The 18,981-nt window shown below is 43.1% G+C and overlaps 1 protein-coding gene, 1 long non-coding RNA gene and 1 pseudogene across 8 annotated transcripts; 1 reads left to right on the forward strand and 2 right to left on the reverse strand.

Moving 5' to 3' along the window:
• Window positions 1–311: 311 nt before the first annotated feature.
• LOC139581859 (non-histone chromosomal protein HMG-14 pseudogene) lies at window positions 312–5,291 on the reverse strand (annotated as a pseudogene).
• Window positions 5,292–8,185: 2,894 nt separating this feature from the next.
• Window positions 8,186–12,721, forward strand: LOC139580170 (uncharacterized). Of its 3 annotated transcripts, none has more exons than XR_011675984.1 (5): window positions 8,186–9,191; window positions 9,570–11,315; window positions 11,488–11,673; window positions 11,740–11,924; window positions 12,188–12,721. It is a non-coding gene; the product is annotated as an uncharacterized lncRNA (long non-coding RNA). The 3 variants fall into 3 exon arrangements; XR_011675985.1 differs by having other exon boundaries at window positions 10,679–11,315; XR_011675986.1 differs by having other exon boundaries at window positions 8,186–8,810; window positions 10,679–11,315.
• Window positions 12,722–14,680: 1,959 nt separating this feature from the next.
• LOC139580168 (putative nuclease HARBI1) lies at window positions 14,681–18,423 on the reverse strand. 5 transcript variants are annotated; one of them, XM_071408726.1, is made up of 11 exons: window positions 18,051–18,423; window positions 17,665–17,735; window positions 17,401–17,577; window positions 17,249–17,310; window positions 17,080–17,166; window positions 16,951–16,992; window positions 16,709–16,882; window positions 16,594–16,629; window positions 15,941–16,495; window positions 15,548–15,659; window positions 14,681–15,453 (listed from the first exon to the last, which is right to left on the reverse strand). In XM_071408726.1, exons 1-8 carry the CDS (start codon window positions 18,206–18,208, stop codon window positions 16,594–16,596), a joined length of 807 nt encoding a protein of 268 aa, XP_071264827.1. In that variant the 5' UTR covers window positions 18,209–18,423; the 3' UTR covers window positions 14,681–15,453; window positions 15,548–15,659; window positions 15,941–16,495. The 5 variants fall into 5 exon arrangements, with proteins under 5 accessions (XP_071264827.1, XP_071264826.1, XP_071264825.1 ...); XM_071408725.1 differs by having other exon boundaries at window positions 16,594–16,882; XM_071408724.1 differs by having other exon boundaries at window positions 15,941–16,882.
• Window positions 18,424–18,981: the final 558 nt, after the last annotated feature.

Below are 18,981 nucleotides of genomic sequence, written 5' to 3' on the forward strand. Positions count from 1 at the left end.
GAGAACCAACTGTGGAGGAGGGGGGCACAGGAACACACAACTCACTATGGGATGGTACGCACTTTGCTTCCTACACAATCATGAAATGCTGTTTAATTCAAAAAGATTTTAGTGTGTTCATCTTGCCTGCAGACATTTTGTTGATATGACCACTGCAGATCTGCATCATATTACTCAGCTTTGCTTTGTGCTAAAAATCTATACGGACAGTAGATAGTATACTTATAAAATCACTGATAAAAATATTCCTCTGTTTAACAATACACCTTGGAGGGGGACCACGAACACTGGGGCAGGCTGGGGGGAAGGGTTGGGGCCGGAGGTTAGGTGTCAGGGGTCGGCAGTGTTGCTACTCAGACTTGGCTTCCTCATTCTCCGCCTCGGGAGCCTCCTCCATCTGGTTGGTCTTGGCGCCTCCGTTCTCAGAGTGGTTCTCCTCAGCGGCCTCTGTGTTCTCCTTCGCTGCTGCCTTCTTAGTTTTCTTCTCCTTGTCGTTCACAGCCTTTTCTTTCTTTGCTGGTTTCTCCTTCTTGGCCTTGGATTCAGTCTTGGCTGGGGCTGGTTTCGCTGATAACCGGGCGGATCTCCTCTGGGGCTCCTCCTTGGCGTCCCCAGCGGCTCCCTGGTTTCTCTTGGGCAGATTCTTGGCGATTCTCTTTCAGATGGAAATATAATGTGTTTAGCTAGCTAGCTGTTGTGAGTTCGGTGCATATGAAGCCAAGTGTCTGCTGCTGCCTGGTCCGTCTGAAGGAATTATTTTTAAATGGACCGCCTATGCCCGGAAATTTGTCAGTCATTCATCCCGCAAGGTTTGTGTTTTCAGCCACCGGTAGCTTGTGGGTGTTTATATGTGCTACAGTCAATAATGATTGCATGTCTACTTATATTAACTATATAATTATTAATATACGCCTATTGTATGATAGCTAGCAAATTAATTAGCTAACTAACGTTAGCCTGTAGGCCATCATTTTTTTATAAGAATTTGTTCTTAACTGACTTGCCTAGTTAAATAAAGGTTAAATAAAAAACTGAAGGAAAATGTTCTACAAATTTCTACAATTTTCAAAAGCTAACCAAACAAAAACATAATTACTTTTACGAGACGTGTTTGTGCCATCATGTGCATTAGTAGCACAATTTCTAACCTTTTTACATTAGTTTTTACTTACATTTGTTTGTTGACATATCCATATTGACGTTGAGGTTATTAAGTTTCGGCTGACTTTTCTTAGTGGATGTATAATCATAGCAAATTGTGAACATAATTGTACACTCACAAACTCGATCAAAAACGATGGCTGAGGGGCTTTCGTTGCAAACTTCCCTTGTATGGCTAATCGTTTGGACCGACGTCCAAGATGGTGACGGGGATTCCCCCAAGGGCATAAGGCGAGGATATGTGGACGAGGGTGTGTCTTTTATGAGTTTGAAACGCAACCTTGGTGTTGTCGTAGAAATATTTGCTCAATAATAAACATTCCTCCCCATTTTCCCAAAGTTAAATCCAACCAGTCCCAAGCGTGGGTATCAAATCCAGCGTTGTTCTTTACTTCTTGCCGTTATCCTTTCAGTTTGTTCATAGCTTCCGTGAATGATCCATCTGGGGCCGTGTTGTTGGGAATGAAGGTGCAACATTCTTCTCCGAATGTTAAACAAACTCCACCTTTCTCTGCTAAGAGCCAATTCAAAGCCTGCCTGTTCTGCCATGTCCTTTTGGTAGTGGCCTGTACTTGTTCTCCCGAAGCTGTCAATGCAGAGTCTGTATAGTTAATGAATCTTTTTTGGTTATAGTAAATTTAATTGATCCATTCTCGGTTTTTGTTTGGTCATATCCAAAGAAATATTGATTCAAATCCTGACTTAACCTCATCTCTTGCTTTGAATTCTTTGGGGATTCCTCTAGGTTGTCTTATTGCATCTAAATAGACCTTGGAGACTTATATTCTCTCCTTACTCTGTTTTGTAGTTTGTTGCTTAGTATCACTAGGATTCCATTCAGTAACAGTTATCTGTGAATCAACCTAACCATGGCACTAAGGCCTGTCCATCCTTTTGGTAATGTTGCCCTTAATCTTTTTGTGGACAAGGACATGGGGGGAACAGAGGGTTAAATACACAACATGTAATGAATGGAATTGAAACCAGGTGTATGGGAAGACTAGACAAAACAAATGGACAATGAAAAGTGGATCGGCGATGGCTAGAAGGCCGGTGACGTCGACCGCCGAACGCCGCCCATTTCACCACTCTTCAGTTGTTTTGGTTTCCACTGTCTGTCAGGGAGACCATGTGAAGGCAGAGAAGTCGATGGTAGGGAAGTCTCCTTCCCATTCTCCTGTCGTTGTTTCTCCGTCCCCTTGGACAGCGCCTCCGTCAGGGGTATCTGCCAGAGTAGGTATGTCATCAGGAGCAACAGGCATGTCACTCCTCCCCATCCCTGGACTCTCTGGATCTTCAGGCGAGTGTATCTGTTGACTATTGGGGGTTGCGCCTTAGTCCTCTTCTCCTTCTGTTTCCTCCAGGCTCATGCCTGGTGTATTAGCATCATCTCCTTCTGTTCCCTCCGGACTCTTGCCTGGAGTATCAGCATCCTCTCCTTACGTTCCCTCTGGGCTCAATGGTCGCTCGATCACCCTCTGAGCTTTGGTGCAGTGGTTTAGATGGTACCACGTGGTGCTTCCTTCCCCCTGGATGGCTGTTCGTGTCGCTCTGATCACCTCGTAGGGACCCTCTCGCCTTGGCTCGTTGCACTTCCTCCGGAACACTCGGATGTAGACCCGATCTCCTGGTATCACCGGCCGGGGAACCTCTGATCCTGGTTCAGGTTCTCGCCCTTTTTCCTGGAGATAGATAACTTTGTGTACGGCAATTAGTTGTCTCATATATGCTTTTAACTACATTTCTAATTGTTCTAATGGGGGACCTTTATAGGGCCCTCTTAGATCTGGCACTGGCATGGGTTGACCCATAAGCATTTCATGCGGTGTTAGATGCATATTTCTGTTAATTTGCATGCGGTACCTCATTAGAGCAAGCTGTAGTGCATCCACCCAATTAAGCCTTGCACAAGCACAAATTGTATTTATCTTAGCCTTAAGAGTTCCAATTATTCTTTCTACCATTCCTTGTGACTGGGGATGATAAACGCATCCTAGTCTTTGTTTAATCCTTAGCTGCTGTATTACCTGTTTTACTGTCTTTTGAATAAATGCTGATCCATTGTCTGAACTCATTTCTGTTGGTATTCCAAACCTAGGTATTACTTCTCTGGTTAAGAATTTTATCACTGTTCCCGATCCCTGATCTGCTGAGGGTACTGCTTCTACCCATCTCCTGAATCTGTCTATGATAACCAGCATGTATCTCTTGCCATTTACTGGTTTTATCATATCCACATAGTCCATAACTAGGTGTCGGAATGGTCCTTCTGGGACCGGTATGTGGTCTATGGGTGTTGTTATCCCTTTTCATACATTGTTTTGAGCACATATCTCACATTTTGCTAATGCCTCATCCACCATTGCCTGTAGGTATGGTGACCAGTAGCCTTGTCTTTTAATCTTTCTTATCACTTTGCACCCCCTAGCGCAATGGTCCAAACCATGTGCATCAGCAATAACCAAATTAAGTAATGTAGTAGGTGCCACTATGGTCCCTTCATGAGATCTCCAACATCCCCTGTCATCTTTGGTTGCCCCCCTTTGGTGCCACATGGATTTCTCATAAGGTCCGGCTCATTCCTGCATCCTAATGATATCATCTGGTTGAGGTATGGGTTCAAGGATAACCATTGGGGCTGTTAAAATTGGAATGGTGCATTTAGATGCCTTTTTTGCATATTTTTTTCAGTTTCCTTTAACAACGAAGTAATTTCCTTTTTTATGTGCTTGGCATTTAATTATCGCTAGTCTTTTAGGATACATCAATGCCATCATTAATTTTAGAATTTGTATGCGATGTTGTATGGGAGTTCCATCACTTTTCTTAAATCCTCTTTGTTTCCACACAGCTCCAAATAAGTGGCATACTCCGTGTGTATATGCTGAGTCAGTATATATATTTACTGTTTTTCCTTTTTTTAAACGCATGCTGCAGTAAGAGCTTTGTCATACGCATACTGCAATGCTGCCACTCCCTGATAACAAGGAGGATATCCCTGGGCAACAGGGTCCAGTTTAGTACTGTAGTATGCAATAGGCTGTTTCTGCCTTCCACTATACGTTTCCTGCATAAGTACTGCTGCTGCATACTTATCGCACCTGCTTGCTAAATATGACAAAAATGGTTTTGTGTAGTCTGGCGCTAGAGTTGAGCTGGTGCTGTTTGCATTTCCTTTTTTAGTATTTCAAATGCAACCAGGGCATCAATGTTCCAGTCTGGTTTAGCCCTGAGATTAAGCTGTCCTGCTTCTTTCATTATTTATCTCAAGGGGGCTGTCTTCACTACATATTCTTCTATCCAGTCTGAGCTAAATCCAGTCATCCATAAAAAGGTCATCATTTAAGCTACTGTTTGTGGCAACGGTGCTTTACTGATTCCTTCCAACTGTCCTGGTGCTATTGCCTTGGTTCCATGAGCTATAGTTCTTCCTAGTTACTCAACCTGGGGCTGGCAGTATTGCAGTTTTTTCTTTGAGACTTTATGTCCTCCCTCTGCCAGTCTTTTTAGCACTTTCATGGAGTCTGTGTGACACTGCTCTAGAGAGGGAGCACAGATTAGTAAGTCATCAAAGTATTGACTCAACGTTCCATCAAGCACCAATTCTTCCAAATCTGCTCTCAGCACTTGATTAAATACATGAGGTGAGTACTTAAATCCATGGGAAGACGAGTATACGTATATTGTTGTCCTCTGTACGTAAACGTAAACAAATGTCTACACTCCTCCGCCAGGGGCACACAAAAAAATGCTAACATTGATCAATCACTGTAAAGTACTTGGCATCTGGGGAAACATTGGTCAGCAGCGTATGAGGGTTAGGAACTTCCGCAGCCCAGTCCTATGTCATTAATTGCCCTTAATAACTTCTTATGGCTGCAATCCCGTTAACGGGATGATATGACAACAGCCAGTGAAAGTGCAGGGCGCCAAATTCAAACAACAAAAATCTCATAATTAAAATTCCTTTTTGACTTTGGGTCAATTCGTGCAGGGTAATCCTCTCTTAGGGCCCTCCAGAATCCAGGACGGTATGTATCAAAGTCTACTCCATCCCTCATTGGATCCCATACTGCCGTTCTCAGGCCACTGGCATCCAGTACATCCCCCACAGCCAGTAGTTTCCCCATGGTTTGCTCTTCAAAGGTTCTGATCTATTTTACAGCTCCGTCATGGAGGTCAAGTAGACGGGTAACCAACCCTTCCAGGTCCTGTGAGCCCCATGGAACGTAATGCCCTTAGGTCCCTTTTATTAGAATTGGGCAATGCGTTCGGTGCCGGTTAGTTTTTTCCAGCTTCTTTCTGTCTTCCCATGTTCTTGCTTCTAGCTTTTTGTCAATGCTAATTCTTCTTCCCCCACTCTGTTCCCTGTGGGCCCAGTGTTGTTTTTGCTCTCTTAGTTGTCATTCTACTCTCTCTAACTCTTTATTTACCCATTTAAAGTGTTCATTAGTCTCTGAGTCTTCCTCCAGAGGTTCCTCACACCCATATCCTTCTCTGCTACCCTGCCTTCTTTCCAAGGCCTCTTTCATTTCAATTCCTTCTTTCTAAGCTTCTTTTTCTTTTCTCCTGTTCTTCTTCTTCTTCTCTTTCTCTGTAATAGAGTCCTTTCCTTAGGTCAAATCCTTCCCGTTCACTTTCCTCACTCAGTTCCCTAAGATCCTGTTCTCTGAGACCACTCTGTTCTGCCATTATATCTCTGTCTAGTTTACAATTGGCTCATTCATCCCCCTCCTCTCCCCTGTAACTATTCCCCAGGTCGTTGCTGCAAATGAGAACGTGTTCTCAGTCAACTTACCTGGTAAAATAACGGTAAAATAAAATAAAAATAAAATAAATAATGATTACTCATCCTGATCTTCTTCTCCTATTTGCATCTTTGCCAGGGCTTTCCTTAGTCCTTTGTAACAGTCAAAACTTTCCCATCTTGTTTCTGTAACTTGCTCAGTTCCTTTTTCTTTTATCCGAGAGGGCGCAGGGGGAGTCTCCTTCTCATCCTCTATCTCTATTTTCCCCTCATTTCCACCTTCCCTGACACCAGTGGAAATTGTCCATTGGTGTACGGTGGGGGTTTTGAAAAAAAATCCTTCCTTTTTGTCTGTTTTTTCATCACCTTTCCTATCAAGGCACAAGGCGAGACCCAAATTCAGACACAGGAGGCAGATGGTTGGAGTCTTCCAATGTTTATTAATTCAAAGGGGTAAGCAAGAGAATGGTCGTGGACTGGCAAAAATGTCAAAACCAGATCAGAGTCCAGGAGGTGCAGTGGCAGACAGGCTCGTGGTCAAGGCAGGCAGAAAGGTCAGGCAGGAAAGTCCAGAAACAGGCAAGGGTCAAAACTGGGAGGACTAGAAAAAAGAGAATGCAAAAAGCAGGAGAATGGGAAAAAAGCTGGTTGACTTGGAAACATACAAGACAAACTGGCACAGAGAGACAGGAAACACAAGGTTAAATACACTGGGGAAAATAAGCGACACCTGGAGGGGGTGGAGTCAATAACAAAGACAGGTGAAATAGATCAGGGCGTGACATTTCCTTAACATTCCTCTTGCTGTTTTCATGCTCTTCAGCAATCCTTCTCCTTATGCTTTGAACATTTTTAGCACCTAATTTTCTCTTTCTCTTTTATTTTTCCTTTTCTTTCCTGTATCATGTGTTTTATGATTTTTTTATTCGAATTTCCATTTCCTCACACACTGAGACATCAAATGTTCCCTCCTCTGGCCATTTAGTACCCATTTTCCTGGTGCGTTATTCCCATTTCTTAGATATTTCTATTAGTTCTTCCTTGCATAAGGGATGCCTAGTGCCCAGAATTTCTATTGCCGTTTTACTAATTTTTGCTGTTTGTATTTTTGGTCTTCCTACCATCAATCTCAGTTTTATTCCCTTTTCTATGTTAGGTTTGCTAGTTATTAGTATTTTCTTTAATATTAGTCTAATGACAGTTTATACTTTTATTATTGCTGCTCTGTCATGTCCTGACTTTAGTTATATTTGGTTTCTTTATTATTTGGTTAGGTCAGGGTGTGACAAGGGTGGTTTGTTTAGTTTTTGTATTGTTTAGGGTTTTTGTCTTGTCTAGGTTTTTTTTGTTTATCTATGGGGATTTTGTATTGTCTAGGGGAATGTAGGTTTATGGTGGCCTGAATTGGTTCCCAATCAGAGACAGCTGTTTATCGTTGTCTCTGATTGGGGATCCTATTTAGGTTGCCATTTTCCATTTTGGTTTTGTGGGTAGTTGTTTTCTGTCTGTACCAGACAGGACTGTTTCGTTTCATGTTCGTTGTTATTTTTGGTTAGTGTTCTGTTTTTAATACATTAACATGAACACTTACCACGCTTCGCTTTGGTCTGATGAGTCCTCATCTTCAGACGAATATCGTTACATGCTCTTTAATTTATTATCTTCCTTATCTTGTTCTAACGCTACTGATATTCTTGTTTCTGAGTTTATTTGTCTGTTTATTCCTTTAGATTCCTGTGATAATCGTATTTATTCTTTGCTTCCTAGTTTAATTTTATTGTGCTATTCACTTTATTAAAACCACTCTCTTTCTCTTGTTCTTATATTTCTCCCTACTGGTCCAGGGTTAAATCTTCCTAACGTTCTGTTAAGCCCTGGATGGCTTGACCACACCCTATTCCCTCCTATTGATATCCACGTTATTTTTCTTTCTCTGATTATTGCACTCGGTCTATTGGTTAATACCCCTGTCTCTAGGTTTTTAAAAAGGTTCTCTCTTTTTGAGTATGTGCTTACTTCAAATGTTATTACTTCTATGTTTCTCTGTACTATATATTATTCTACCTTGCAGCACATTAATCAATCTTTAATGGCCTTACCGGGCAATCGCTGATGTCGTCTTGACTATTTAATTTGATTCTATAATGTTCATGTATTTTTTTATTTATCCTGAATGTTCAAAATTCTATTATTATATTACTTCAATGGTTATTCATGTACCATTCACACGCCCCTCCTTTAGTGCGGGACTGGGTGTGTCCTCCCTACCAGGTCACACTTAAGCAATGATTCGGGAGAGGTGCGCGACCCCTTCCCCAGCAACAGCAGAGAACTTTCACACTCACTTTCACACACCTCTTACGCTTTCCTGCAAATTCAGCCCTTCTCTGAAATGGTATTATACAGGATTTTTACCTATCCAAGCAGTCCCTATTGATCCACTTCCTCAACACAATAGGCGATATCATAGCATTTTTACCTATCCAAGCAGTCCTTATACAAGAAGCAGCTCCAGTGGGTGCGCAATCACCAACACTGGACAATTGAGTGGAAAAACATCGCCTGGTCCGACGAATCCCGGTTCTGTTGCGTCATGCTGATGGCAGAGTTGGCGTAAGCAGCATGAGTCCATGGACCCATCCTGCCTGGTGTCAACGGTACAGGCTGGTGCCGGTGGTGTACTGGTGTGGGGAATGTTTTCCTGGTACACATTAGATCCCTTGATACCAATTGAGCAACGATTGAACACCATGCCCTGAAAAATCCAGGCTGTTCTGGAGGCAAAGTGGGCTCCGACCTGGCAATAGATGGGTGTACCTAATAAACGGAGTATATATTTGCACAACGGATTGAGATGTTGAATAAATAACATACGGACTCCAAAAGCTCACCACGCCCTCAGGTTGGTGTGAATGTTATGTTTGAACCTAAAGGTATTCACTTCGTGTGATATCACAATGGGAGACTCTCTGGCTAGCTGGATAGCTAATATTACATCTAAATATTACGTCTGTTTAACAACTTGAATATCTAGTGGCCAGTCAGTCAACAACCAGGCTGCCACAGGCACCTTTTATAGCTGCCAATTCTGTTGCGTTATTGTTGGTATGTAACATCTGCAGCTGAGCACATTGCTTTTTGTGGCGTGGGTGTTGGGCTGCATTGCCTTGCTGCTTCGTACTAGAAAGATGTGGATGGGGAAATACGTGCGCAGTCAACCCGCCCGTTCACTTTCATGAACATGATGAGCTAAAGCAAAGAAGCTGGACAAGAAACCCAGAAGGTAATTAGTTAGTTACAGAGTTACCTTTTAAATAAATAAATAACTCTAGCTATTTACTGTCAGAGGATATCACACTTCTCAAGGTCATGATTTTTGCTGAAGTGAGCATTTAAAGGCACGAGTGTGCAATCAGCAAGAACAAGAGACCGTATTCCCTTGGTTGCCAGGTGGAATAGAAGTCATAATTCGTTCTGACTCATATTCAATACTTTTTAATTTGATGTCCTTGTTTATGAAGAGATTGATACAAATAACCTGATAAACCAGTGTTGTCATCACTGTAAATCTCGCTCTCGATTCTCTCCCTCTTTCTCTCTCTGTTTTTCTCCCTTCCCATCTCTTGCGCTATCCCCTTTGCTCTCTCTCCCCCTCGCTCAGACCCTCCCCCCCATCAGTGGTACAGGTGCTCTCCAGACCTGTTAGAAAATCGAATTAAATTTACTTTGTCACATGCACATGGTTAGCAGATGTTAATGCAAGTGTAGCGAAATGCTTGTGTTTCCAGTTCTGGCAGTGCAGTAATATCTAACAAGTAATCGAACAATCCCCAACAACTACCTAATATACACAAATCTAAAGTGGTGAATGAGAATATGTACATGTAAGTATATGGACGAGCGATGGCCGAGCAGTATAGGCAAGGTCCAATAGATGGTATAACATACAGTATATACATGTGATGAGTAATGTAAGATATGTAAACATGATTAAAGTGGCATTATTTAGAGTGGCATTGTATAAAGTGACTAGTGATCCATTTATTAAAGTGGCCAGTGATTGGGTCTCAATGTAGGCAGCAGCCTCTCTGAGTTAGTGATTGCTGTTTAACAGTCTGATGGCCTTGAGATATAAGCTGTTTTTCAGTCTCTCGGTCCCAGCTTTGATGCACCTGTACTGACCTCGCCTTCTGGATGGTAGCACCCCAATGGTGGAACAGACTCCCTCACGACGCCAGGTCGGCGGAGTCAATCACCACCTTCCGGAGACACCTGAAACCCCACCTCTTTAAGGAATACCTAGGATAGGATAAAGTAATCCTTCTAACCCCCCCCCCCCCCTTAAAAGAGTTTGATGCACTGTTGTAAAGTGGTTGTTCCACTGGATATCATAAGGTGAATGCACCAATTTGTAAGTCGCTCTGGATAAGAGCGTCTGCTAAATGACTTAAATGTAAATGTAAATGTAGCGGTGTGAACAGGCAGTGGCTCGGGTGATTGATGTCCTTGATGATCTTTTTGGCCTTCCTGCGACATCGGGTGCTGTAGGTGTCATGGAGGGCAGGTAGTTTGCCTCCGGTGATGCGTTGTGCAGACCGCACCACCCACTGGAGAGCCTTGCAGTTGAGGGCGCTGCAGTTGCCGTACCAGGCTGTGATACAGCCCGACAGGATGTTCTCGATTGTGCATCTGTAAAAGTTAGTCAGGGTTTTGGGTGACAAGCCAAATTTCTTCAGCCTCCTGAGGTTGCATCCATCTCTGTTTGCGCAGAGCCATCTGGACCGGGACACCCAGGCTTTTCTGAGATGCAACATAGAGAAGTCTGGCTGGATGTTCACCCAGCTCTTTTTATTTATTTTATTTATTTTACCGTTATTTTACCAGGTAAGTTGACTGAGAACACGTTCTCATTTGCAGCAACGACCTGGGGAATAGTTACAGGGGAGAGGAGGGGGATGAATGAGCCAATTGTAAACTGGGGATTATTAGGTGACCGTGATGGTTGAGGGCCAGATTGGGAATTTAGCCAGGACACCGGGGTTAACACCCCTACTCTTACGATAAGTGCCATGGGATCTTTAATGACCTCAGAGAGTCAGGACACCCGTTTAACGTCCCATCCGAAAGACGGCACCCTACACAGAGCAGTGTCCCCAATCACTGCCCTGGGGCATTGGGATCTTTGTTTAGACCAGAGGAAAGAGTGCCTCCTACTGGCCCTCCAACACCACTTCCAGCAGCACCTGGTCTCCCATCCAGGGACTGACCAGGACCAACCCTGCTTAGCTTCAGAAGCAAGCCAGCAGTGGTATGCAGGGTGGTATGCTGCTGGCAATACTGGCAATATCTACCACTCCTTCATCTCCACTGTCCTCAACCCGCTGGTCTCACGTACATCCATCAACGGGTAGGTAAACACAGCGTTTTAATGCTGTCATTTTCTCTCTCCGTCTGTCTCACGCCCTTCTCCTTTCTTGGATCTTTCCATGCCCATCACTTATTCTCTATTCTCACCTCTTTTCATTGTATTTTGGCCAGGTGCCGCACCCCTCACTCATTCTTCTTTCCCTCGCTACCAGGTTCCTAGGTCGTGTCTCTGTTTGTGTTCACTGCGAATCAGTTTCAGCAGCTGCTCCGCGTCTCTCCCGAGTGGCGAGGGGAGAGACTGCTGGACCTAGGGGTTGGGGACAGGGGAGTCACTGAGGTGATGGGAGCCCATTTCAGAGAAGTCTACACCACTGAGGTCTCCTCCCATGAAGTGGCAAGTAAGTGACACACAAACACACAAACAAACAAACACACACAAACACTCAGTCTCTCCTTTCTCTCAGGCTTTTAGGTATTGATGAGTGGCAGCATACTGGGTTCCAGTATGACCTGATCAGCTGTTTCAATCTGCTGGACCGCTATGACGGCCCCATGGATCTCCTCAGGGGCATCCATCGCTCGCTGGTGCCCGGCACAGGGAGACTCATCCTGGCCACTGTCCTGCCCTTCCAGCCCTGGGTGTAGATAGGTGAGATGGAGCAGAGATCAGTGAGACAGGATAAAGACTTAGGGCCATGTCCTTACTTGAGACTTTCAGCTAAATCATATACTGATGTCATTTGAGATATTTGTGTGAATGCGCATGGAACATCCTTTATCCTTTCGGGCTGGATAGTAACTGTATTGAAAATCAAAGACATGGGAACAGGTAGAATACTTTTATTGTTGTTTCGGCTGCCACAAGGCCTTTTCTAGACTAGTCTCCTGAATGAGTGTTTTTTCTGTCTATAGGTAGGAAGCATCCCAGAGAGCACATCAAAGTGACTGGGAAGAAGTGAGAGGAGCAAGTCACCAACCTGTCAATGAGGTGTTCCAGGAGGTGGGGTTTGAGGTGGAGGCAGGGACTCGGCTGCCATACCTGTGTGAGGGAGACACGTACAAAGATTACTATGTACTGGACGATGCCGTCTTTGTCCTGAAACCTGTGGAGGAGTGAAGTCAGTTACTGTATCTTGAAATGCTTCTGAATTGTCCAAAATTTCATCCATTTCTTCCTTCCTTCATCAGCACTAATCTTAAACTGATTATCTTTCCAACGGGACTGAACAAGTGAAAGGTTTTTGCAATGTTGCTTTCACCCAACTTGTGTTTTCAGATGAATGCAGACTGAGTAGAAGAGAGGAAGCCACTTCAGACTATTGAGATGCATCCTCTGAATATTCCTAGAGCGTCTGTGTACAGTAGAAGGTTTAATCTTACTGGTAGGTGCTATTAGCAACGTGGGTGTATTTACATACTTACATACTTGCTTTCAATTGTATTGGGTTGCACAAAAACAGTCCGCAGGAAGCCAGAAGTTAAATACAATTCCATTTGAACATACTGTGCCGGGGGGCAAGATGGTTTGTCATTATGACGGAGACATTTTAGACAAAATATCTAAAGGATTGTATTATTTAAAGTCTGATATTTTGTCTCAAATTCCTCCCGTCATAATGATCAACTGTCCTGTCTGCCAGTTAAAATGAAATTGTATTTAACTTCTGGCTTCCTGCGGACTGTTTTTGTGCAACACAATATAATTGAAAGCAACGCTAATGTAAATACACCCGTGTTGCTAAAAGCCCCTATCTGAATGGGTGCTGGATTTTTATTTAACTGGTGGAGCTGAAGCAAGATATTTTCTTAAACTGTGATTGTCTTTTTAAATCCTGGTTTGAAACTCGGGTAGCTCCACTGTTTACCAACCAGCATGTGTCATACCGTGTCATAGCTCTACATTCTAAGCAAAGAAACACACAAAATGGATGTTTGCCATAGAATATAAAAACACGTAATAAATCTGTAAATGAGAGATAGGGAGGATGTCATATACTATTAGTATTTATTATGGATCCCCATTAGCTGCTACTCTTCATGGGTTCCAGCAAAATTAAGTCCGTTATACAATTTTAAAACATTACAACACATTCACAACAGATTTCACAACACACCAAGTGTGTGCCCTCAGGCCCCTACTCCACTACCACACAAAATCCATGTGTACGTGTGTGTGTATGGTGCATATGTTATTGTGTGTGTGTGTGTATGCATGTGTCTGTGCCTGTGTTTGTTCCTTCACAGTCCCCGCTTTACCATAAGGTGTATTTTTATCAGTTTTTTAAATCTAATTTTACTGGTTGCATGAGTTACTTGATGTGTAATAGAGTTCCATGTAGTCGTGGCTCTATGTAGTACTGTGCGCCTCCCATAGTCTGTTCTGGACCTGGGGACTGTGAAGAGACTTCTGTTGGCATGTCTTGTGGGGTATGCATTGGTGTCCGAGCTGTGTGCCAGTAGTTCAAACAGACAGCTCGGTGCATTCAACATGTCAATACCGCTCACAAATACAAGTAGTGATGAAGTCAATTTCTCCTCTTTCATCCAGGAGAGATTGACATGCATTTTATTAACATTAGCTCTCTGTGTACATCCAAGGGCCAGCTGTGCTGCCCTGTTCTGAGCCAATTGCAATTCCCTCTTTGTGGCACCTGACCACACGACTGAATAGTAGTCCAGGGGCCTGTTGCACAAAACTAGGATAAGGGATTAAGCCAGGATATCTTGGTGATCCTGGCTCAATTGATCCGTAATCCGGTTGCACTAAAGATGGATAGGGGGCAGGAGGATATGTTATGGTATAAATTACCATGGAGATTTATTCTGTGGAGCTAGCCTGCTCCAGACCAGGCTAAATTCCAGGATCTATTTAATCTCATCCCTAATGTCAGTCAGCAGTCACCACAAATGGAAACCAATAGTTATTTCACTGCTCACTATACATTGTTATCACATATAACTAGACCCACTGTTATTATTTAAACGTTTGTGATCATTAATTTCAATGATTTTGGATAAAAAATGATTTTTAGATGATGTTGCTATCATTAGATAATTTACAGTTTCCCATAGACTATAAGGCTATATATAAAATGATAGAATATTAGGGCCACAGAGGGGAAAAAAACACAAGTCATAATATTGTAACCAGTTGTTTTAAAGGAGGACAGTTGTTAAAATGACAGATGTGGGGCATTTCGTGAAATTGTACTTCAGTATGGTTTCATAAACAAAGACATGCTGATGTGCCAGAATATTAAGTATCACATTGTCATAAGTATCAAAACTGTAAAAACAATATGTAGCTTTTCTGCAGAAAGAACCAGCCTCATAAATTTATGACTTTATCCTTTTTCTTCAGTGTGGCCCTAGTACTCTGTCATATAAACAAATACACATTCCATATGAATATAAAAACACAATGTGTAACATTATGTTCCTTTATTGAATAAGGACAAAACAAAGCAGGTAAACCATCAGCTCCTTTCGAAACTGAAGTCACAGTGACTCTACAAGATGGAAAGCACAGAATCCAAGCATATTATACAAAATGATACATACACATTCAAAGGTCTGTATATAACACACCCTGCATGTCTGCACACTAAAATAAATGCAGGACAAATCCATACACATCAACTGAACAGACAAATGAATGGATGCAGTAGCCTCCCTGCAGCCTTGTATTACACACAGTATACCGCACAAACATCATAAGAGGCCAAATTCGTCAAAAAACGAACCCAAAAAAACCCAAATTCCTCTGCCACCGCAGGACATATTTAACCAAAATTGAAAGCACACATACTAACTAAAATAATTCAACACATATTGGTCCCTCAGCAGCCGACCACTGTCGTCATCAGGGAAGATTGCCGGATTGTCCCAGTCCATGGCTGGTGGCACTCTGGGGGCCCTCTCCTTCCTCAGGCAGGCCACATTGTGGAGGACAGCACAAGCCACAGTAATATCACATGCCCTAACAGGGCTGACCCTTAATTTGTGAAGGCAGTGAAAGCGTGCCTTCAGGAGGCCAAAGGTCATTTCAACTCTGGCCCTGGTCCTGGCATGGGCATGGTTGTAGGCCTGCTGTGCTTCCTGGGGGTCTGTGAAAGGTGTCAGGAGAAAAGGCTGGCAGCCATACCCCCTGTCTCCCAGCAACACACCAGAGAATTCACCTGTCAACACAAAATCTCATCATTACTACCTCATAAACACAGTGATATTCTTGACACAGCCATGATGGTTATAAATAGGGGTTGTGTGGCTTACCTTGTGATAGGCACTGATAGATTTCAGAGGCCCGAAAGATTCTGGAGTCATGGACTGAGCCAGGCCATTTTGCCACAACATTGCTGATCACACAGTCAGCATTGCAGACCATCTGAAATCATAAGATGAGGAATATTACACCAATCAATGCACATCACTGGCAATGCAGAGTGTTCGTCAATGGACAATATCAAAAAGTTATGTTCACCTGAACATTAATGCTGTGAAAGGATTTCCTATTCACAAAATCGGCCTCATGGGCACCTGAGGGGGCTTTTATCCTTATGTGTGTGCAGTCCACTGCACCAATGACATTGGGGAAACCTGTCACACAAAGTAATGAGTATCCTACTATGTGTTAACAATTGTCCTGTAATTTGTAGATCCTCTTACCTGCAATCCTATAGAACTCCTCTTTGATGTCACAGAGTCTTCTGTGGCCAGGGAAGGAGATGAAGACATCTGCTAATGCTTTGATAGCCAGACACACACTCCTTATTGTGCGGCAAATTGTGGCCTTGTTCAGCTGTTCTGCATCCCCCACTGAGTACAGGAAGGCTCCACTAGCAAAAAAGCGCAAGGCCACACAAACCATTTGCTCCACACTCAGTGCATGGCTCCGTGCAGTGCGGTGCTTAATCCTGGGACCCAGTAGTCTGCATAGATACCTGATGCCATCTGCAGAAAACCTGTATCTTTCATATAGATGGTCATCAGGGAAGGCCAGTGGGTCCAACCGGTCCCTGAAGACCCTTTCTCGCCTGAAGGCTCTCCTCAGCACAAGTGCTTCTTCATCCACCACATCTCGCACGAATGGGCATGCCATTGTCAGAGCAGAAAGGAACACACAATTTTGGGCCTTCATATAGGCTAGTGGCCACACCTGGTGCTGGGGGGGTGGGCAAAAGAGGGCGATGCCTTATAACGATGACTTGGTTGTACTGATTGCTGGGAAAATAAAAAAAACCTTAGAAAGATGCCACCGTCCTGTGTGCTCACAATAAGAGCTCATATGTCATGGCTCACTTGACTTTACGAGAATATACCTAATTTTTATTTTGAGCTGTGTCATCTTCTTGGAGCTGGGGGAGGAAAGAAAAATAATGATTAATACATTTGTGTTACAGTTAGCATACAGTGTACATTGAAGGCATATCTCACCTCCCTCTCAAGTTTTTTTATTTCAAGGTCCAGTTTCCTAATTGTCCTCTTTTTTATTTCGGACTCCAGTGCAAGATTTTCCATCTTTTTCTTCTTGTACTGAATGTCTATGTCTGCCAGTTCTATTTGGCGCCGGAGGTGGTTGCCATACAACTTTCTGATAGCTTGTGAGCTCTGTGAACACAATACAATTAGCGCAGCTGGAATTTGGCAGGATGTGGTGTCCTTTTATTAATACGCACTATGTTGCCAGGCTGGTTTTCCCACTGTATAGCATCTGGGTCCTGTAAAAGAAATTAGATTTTTTGATTTTGATGAGGACTCCTCACCATTGTAGAGTAAATAGTACTTTCACAGTCTTAACATGATACCTCATGCCTTCTGGAATCCAGAGAGATGGTCTCCTCCTCATCATCGTCTCCATCATGTGCTGTTGCTGCTGCACTGGGGCCTTCACCCTATCACATTTAATCGGATTCATATTGAAGCTAGTAGACAAGACATGCCAGGCCTACAGTATGCCTTTGATGGAGTACTCACTGGATCAGCATCGTCTGGTGCTTGTGCTGGTGGCTCTAACAGGAACACAGTGCTGCCAGACACTGCAAGGCAATAGGTAAACCAAAGTCAGACAGTCCAAATTGATTCAATATGAATGTGGTTGTATCCCATGTAGAGATGGAAGGACATACCTTGAATGAAGCGGGTGGCATCTTGGGAGGAACCTATGCTCGTCTCTTTCCCCCCAGGGATCCCCTCTAAGACGGGCCTGCCTTTATTTAGCTCCAAGGCCATGTCCTCTGCTGGGGTAAGGTCAGCCTTTGGTGACCCACCACCCGTGCCTTGTCTGTGGGTATTCTTTTTCACTGCTAAAACAGTACAGACAATGTGTGAGCAGGCACCTTCTGGGTACAATATATGCTTGTGCTTTGTTAAATATTAGTCAGGGACCATACCATTCTGCAGAATGTTCTTGTATTTGATTTTGACCTGCTGCCATGTCCGTTTTGGCCCGTTCATGTTTAATCTACACACACACACACACACACACACACACACACACACACACACACACACACATTTAATGGAGTCACACTGCAAAAAATTACTTGGTATTTTTGTCTTGTTTTCAGTAAAAATATCAAAAAATTTATCATAGCTTTATACAGTGTGATGGAGTTACTTTACACAATTTCACTCATATCTGCAGTGCATTTCAATTAAAAATTTAACCGTTTCATAATTACAGTACAACTGCATTTTTGGAGATGTGAATTAAATATTTGAATTGTAATTGTGATGTTTCAGCGGAGCGGTGAGTGTGTAATTGTGCACTACTTACGCATTCAGGCGGTCTGCAATACTTTGCCACGCTTTTTCTCTTTGCTTTATCACTGTGGCGGTGTTGCCTTTCTTCTTAATTATATCTTTTACCTCCTCGTATGCCTCCATGAGGATTTGTGCTTCCGACGGGGAAAAGTACGCGGCTCTAGTTGCCATGGTAAATCAGTTAATCTGTGATCTGTGGCGGGGTCTATTTGAGTGAGCCGTGAGCGCGCACCTATCCAGGATTGGTTTCACCTGGCTTAATGAATCCGTGTCTGCTCATCCTGGCTTGGTCTTTGTGCAACCAATTAAGCCTGGACGCACATGTTTTGGCTTCATTGAGCTCAGCTGAGTCATTTATCCCGGATGTCTTAATTCTACTTTTGTGCAACAGGCCCCTGGTGTGACAAAACAAGGGCTTCTAGGACCTGCCTTGTTGATAGTGTCGTTAAGAAGGCAGAGCAATGCTTTATTATGAACATATTCCTACCCATTTTAACTACTGTTGTATCAATACGTTTTGACCATGACAGTTTACAATACAGGATTACTCCAAGCAGTTTAGTCACCTCAACTTGCTCGATTTCCACATTATTCGTTACAAGATTCAGTTGAGGTTTAGTAAATGATTAATCCCAAATACAATGGTTTAAGTTTATGAAATATTTAGGACTAATTTATTCCTTGCCACTCATTCTGAAACTAACTGCAGCTCTTTGTTAAGTGTTGCAGTCATTTCAGTCACTGTACTAGCTGACGTGTATAGTGTTGAGTCATCCGCATACATAGACACACGGCACATGGCTCTACTCAAAGCCAGTGACATGTCATTAGTAAAGATTGAAAAAAGATGCCCTGGGGAATTCCTGATTCTACCTGGATTATGTTGGAGAGGCTTCCATTAAAGAACAACCTCTTTGTTATGTTAGACAGGTAACTCTTTATCC

This window comes from Salvelinus alpinus, chromosome 7 (assembly GCF_045679555.1).
Source record: "Salvelinus alpinus chromosome 7, SLU_Salpinus.1, whole genome shotgun sequence".
NCBI lineage: Eukaryota > Metazoa > Chordata > Actinopteri > Salmoniformes > Salmonidae > Salvelinus > Salvelinus alpinus.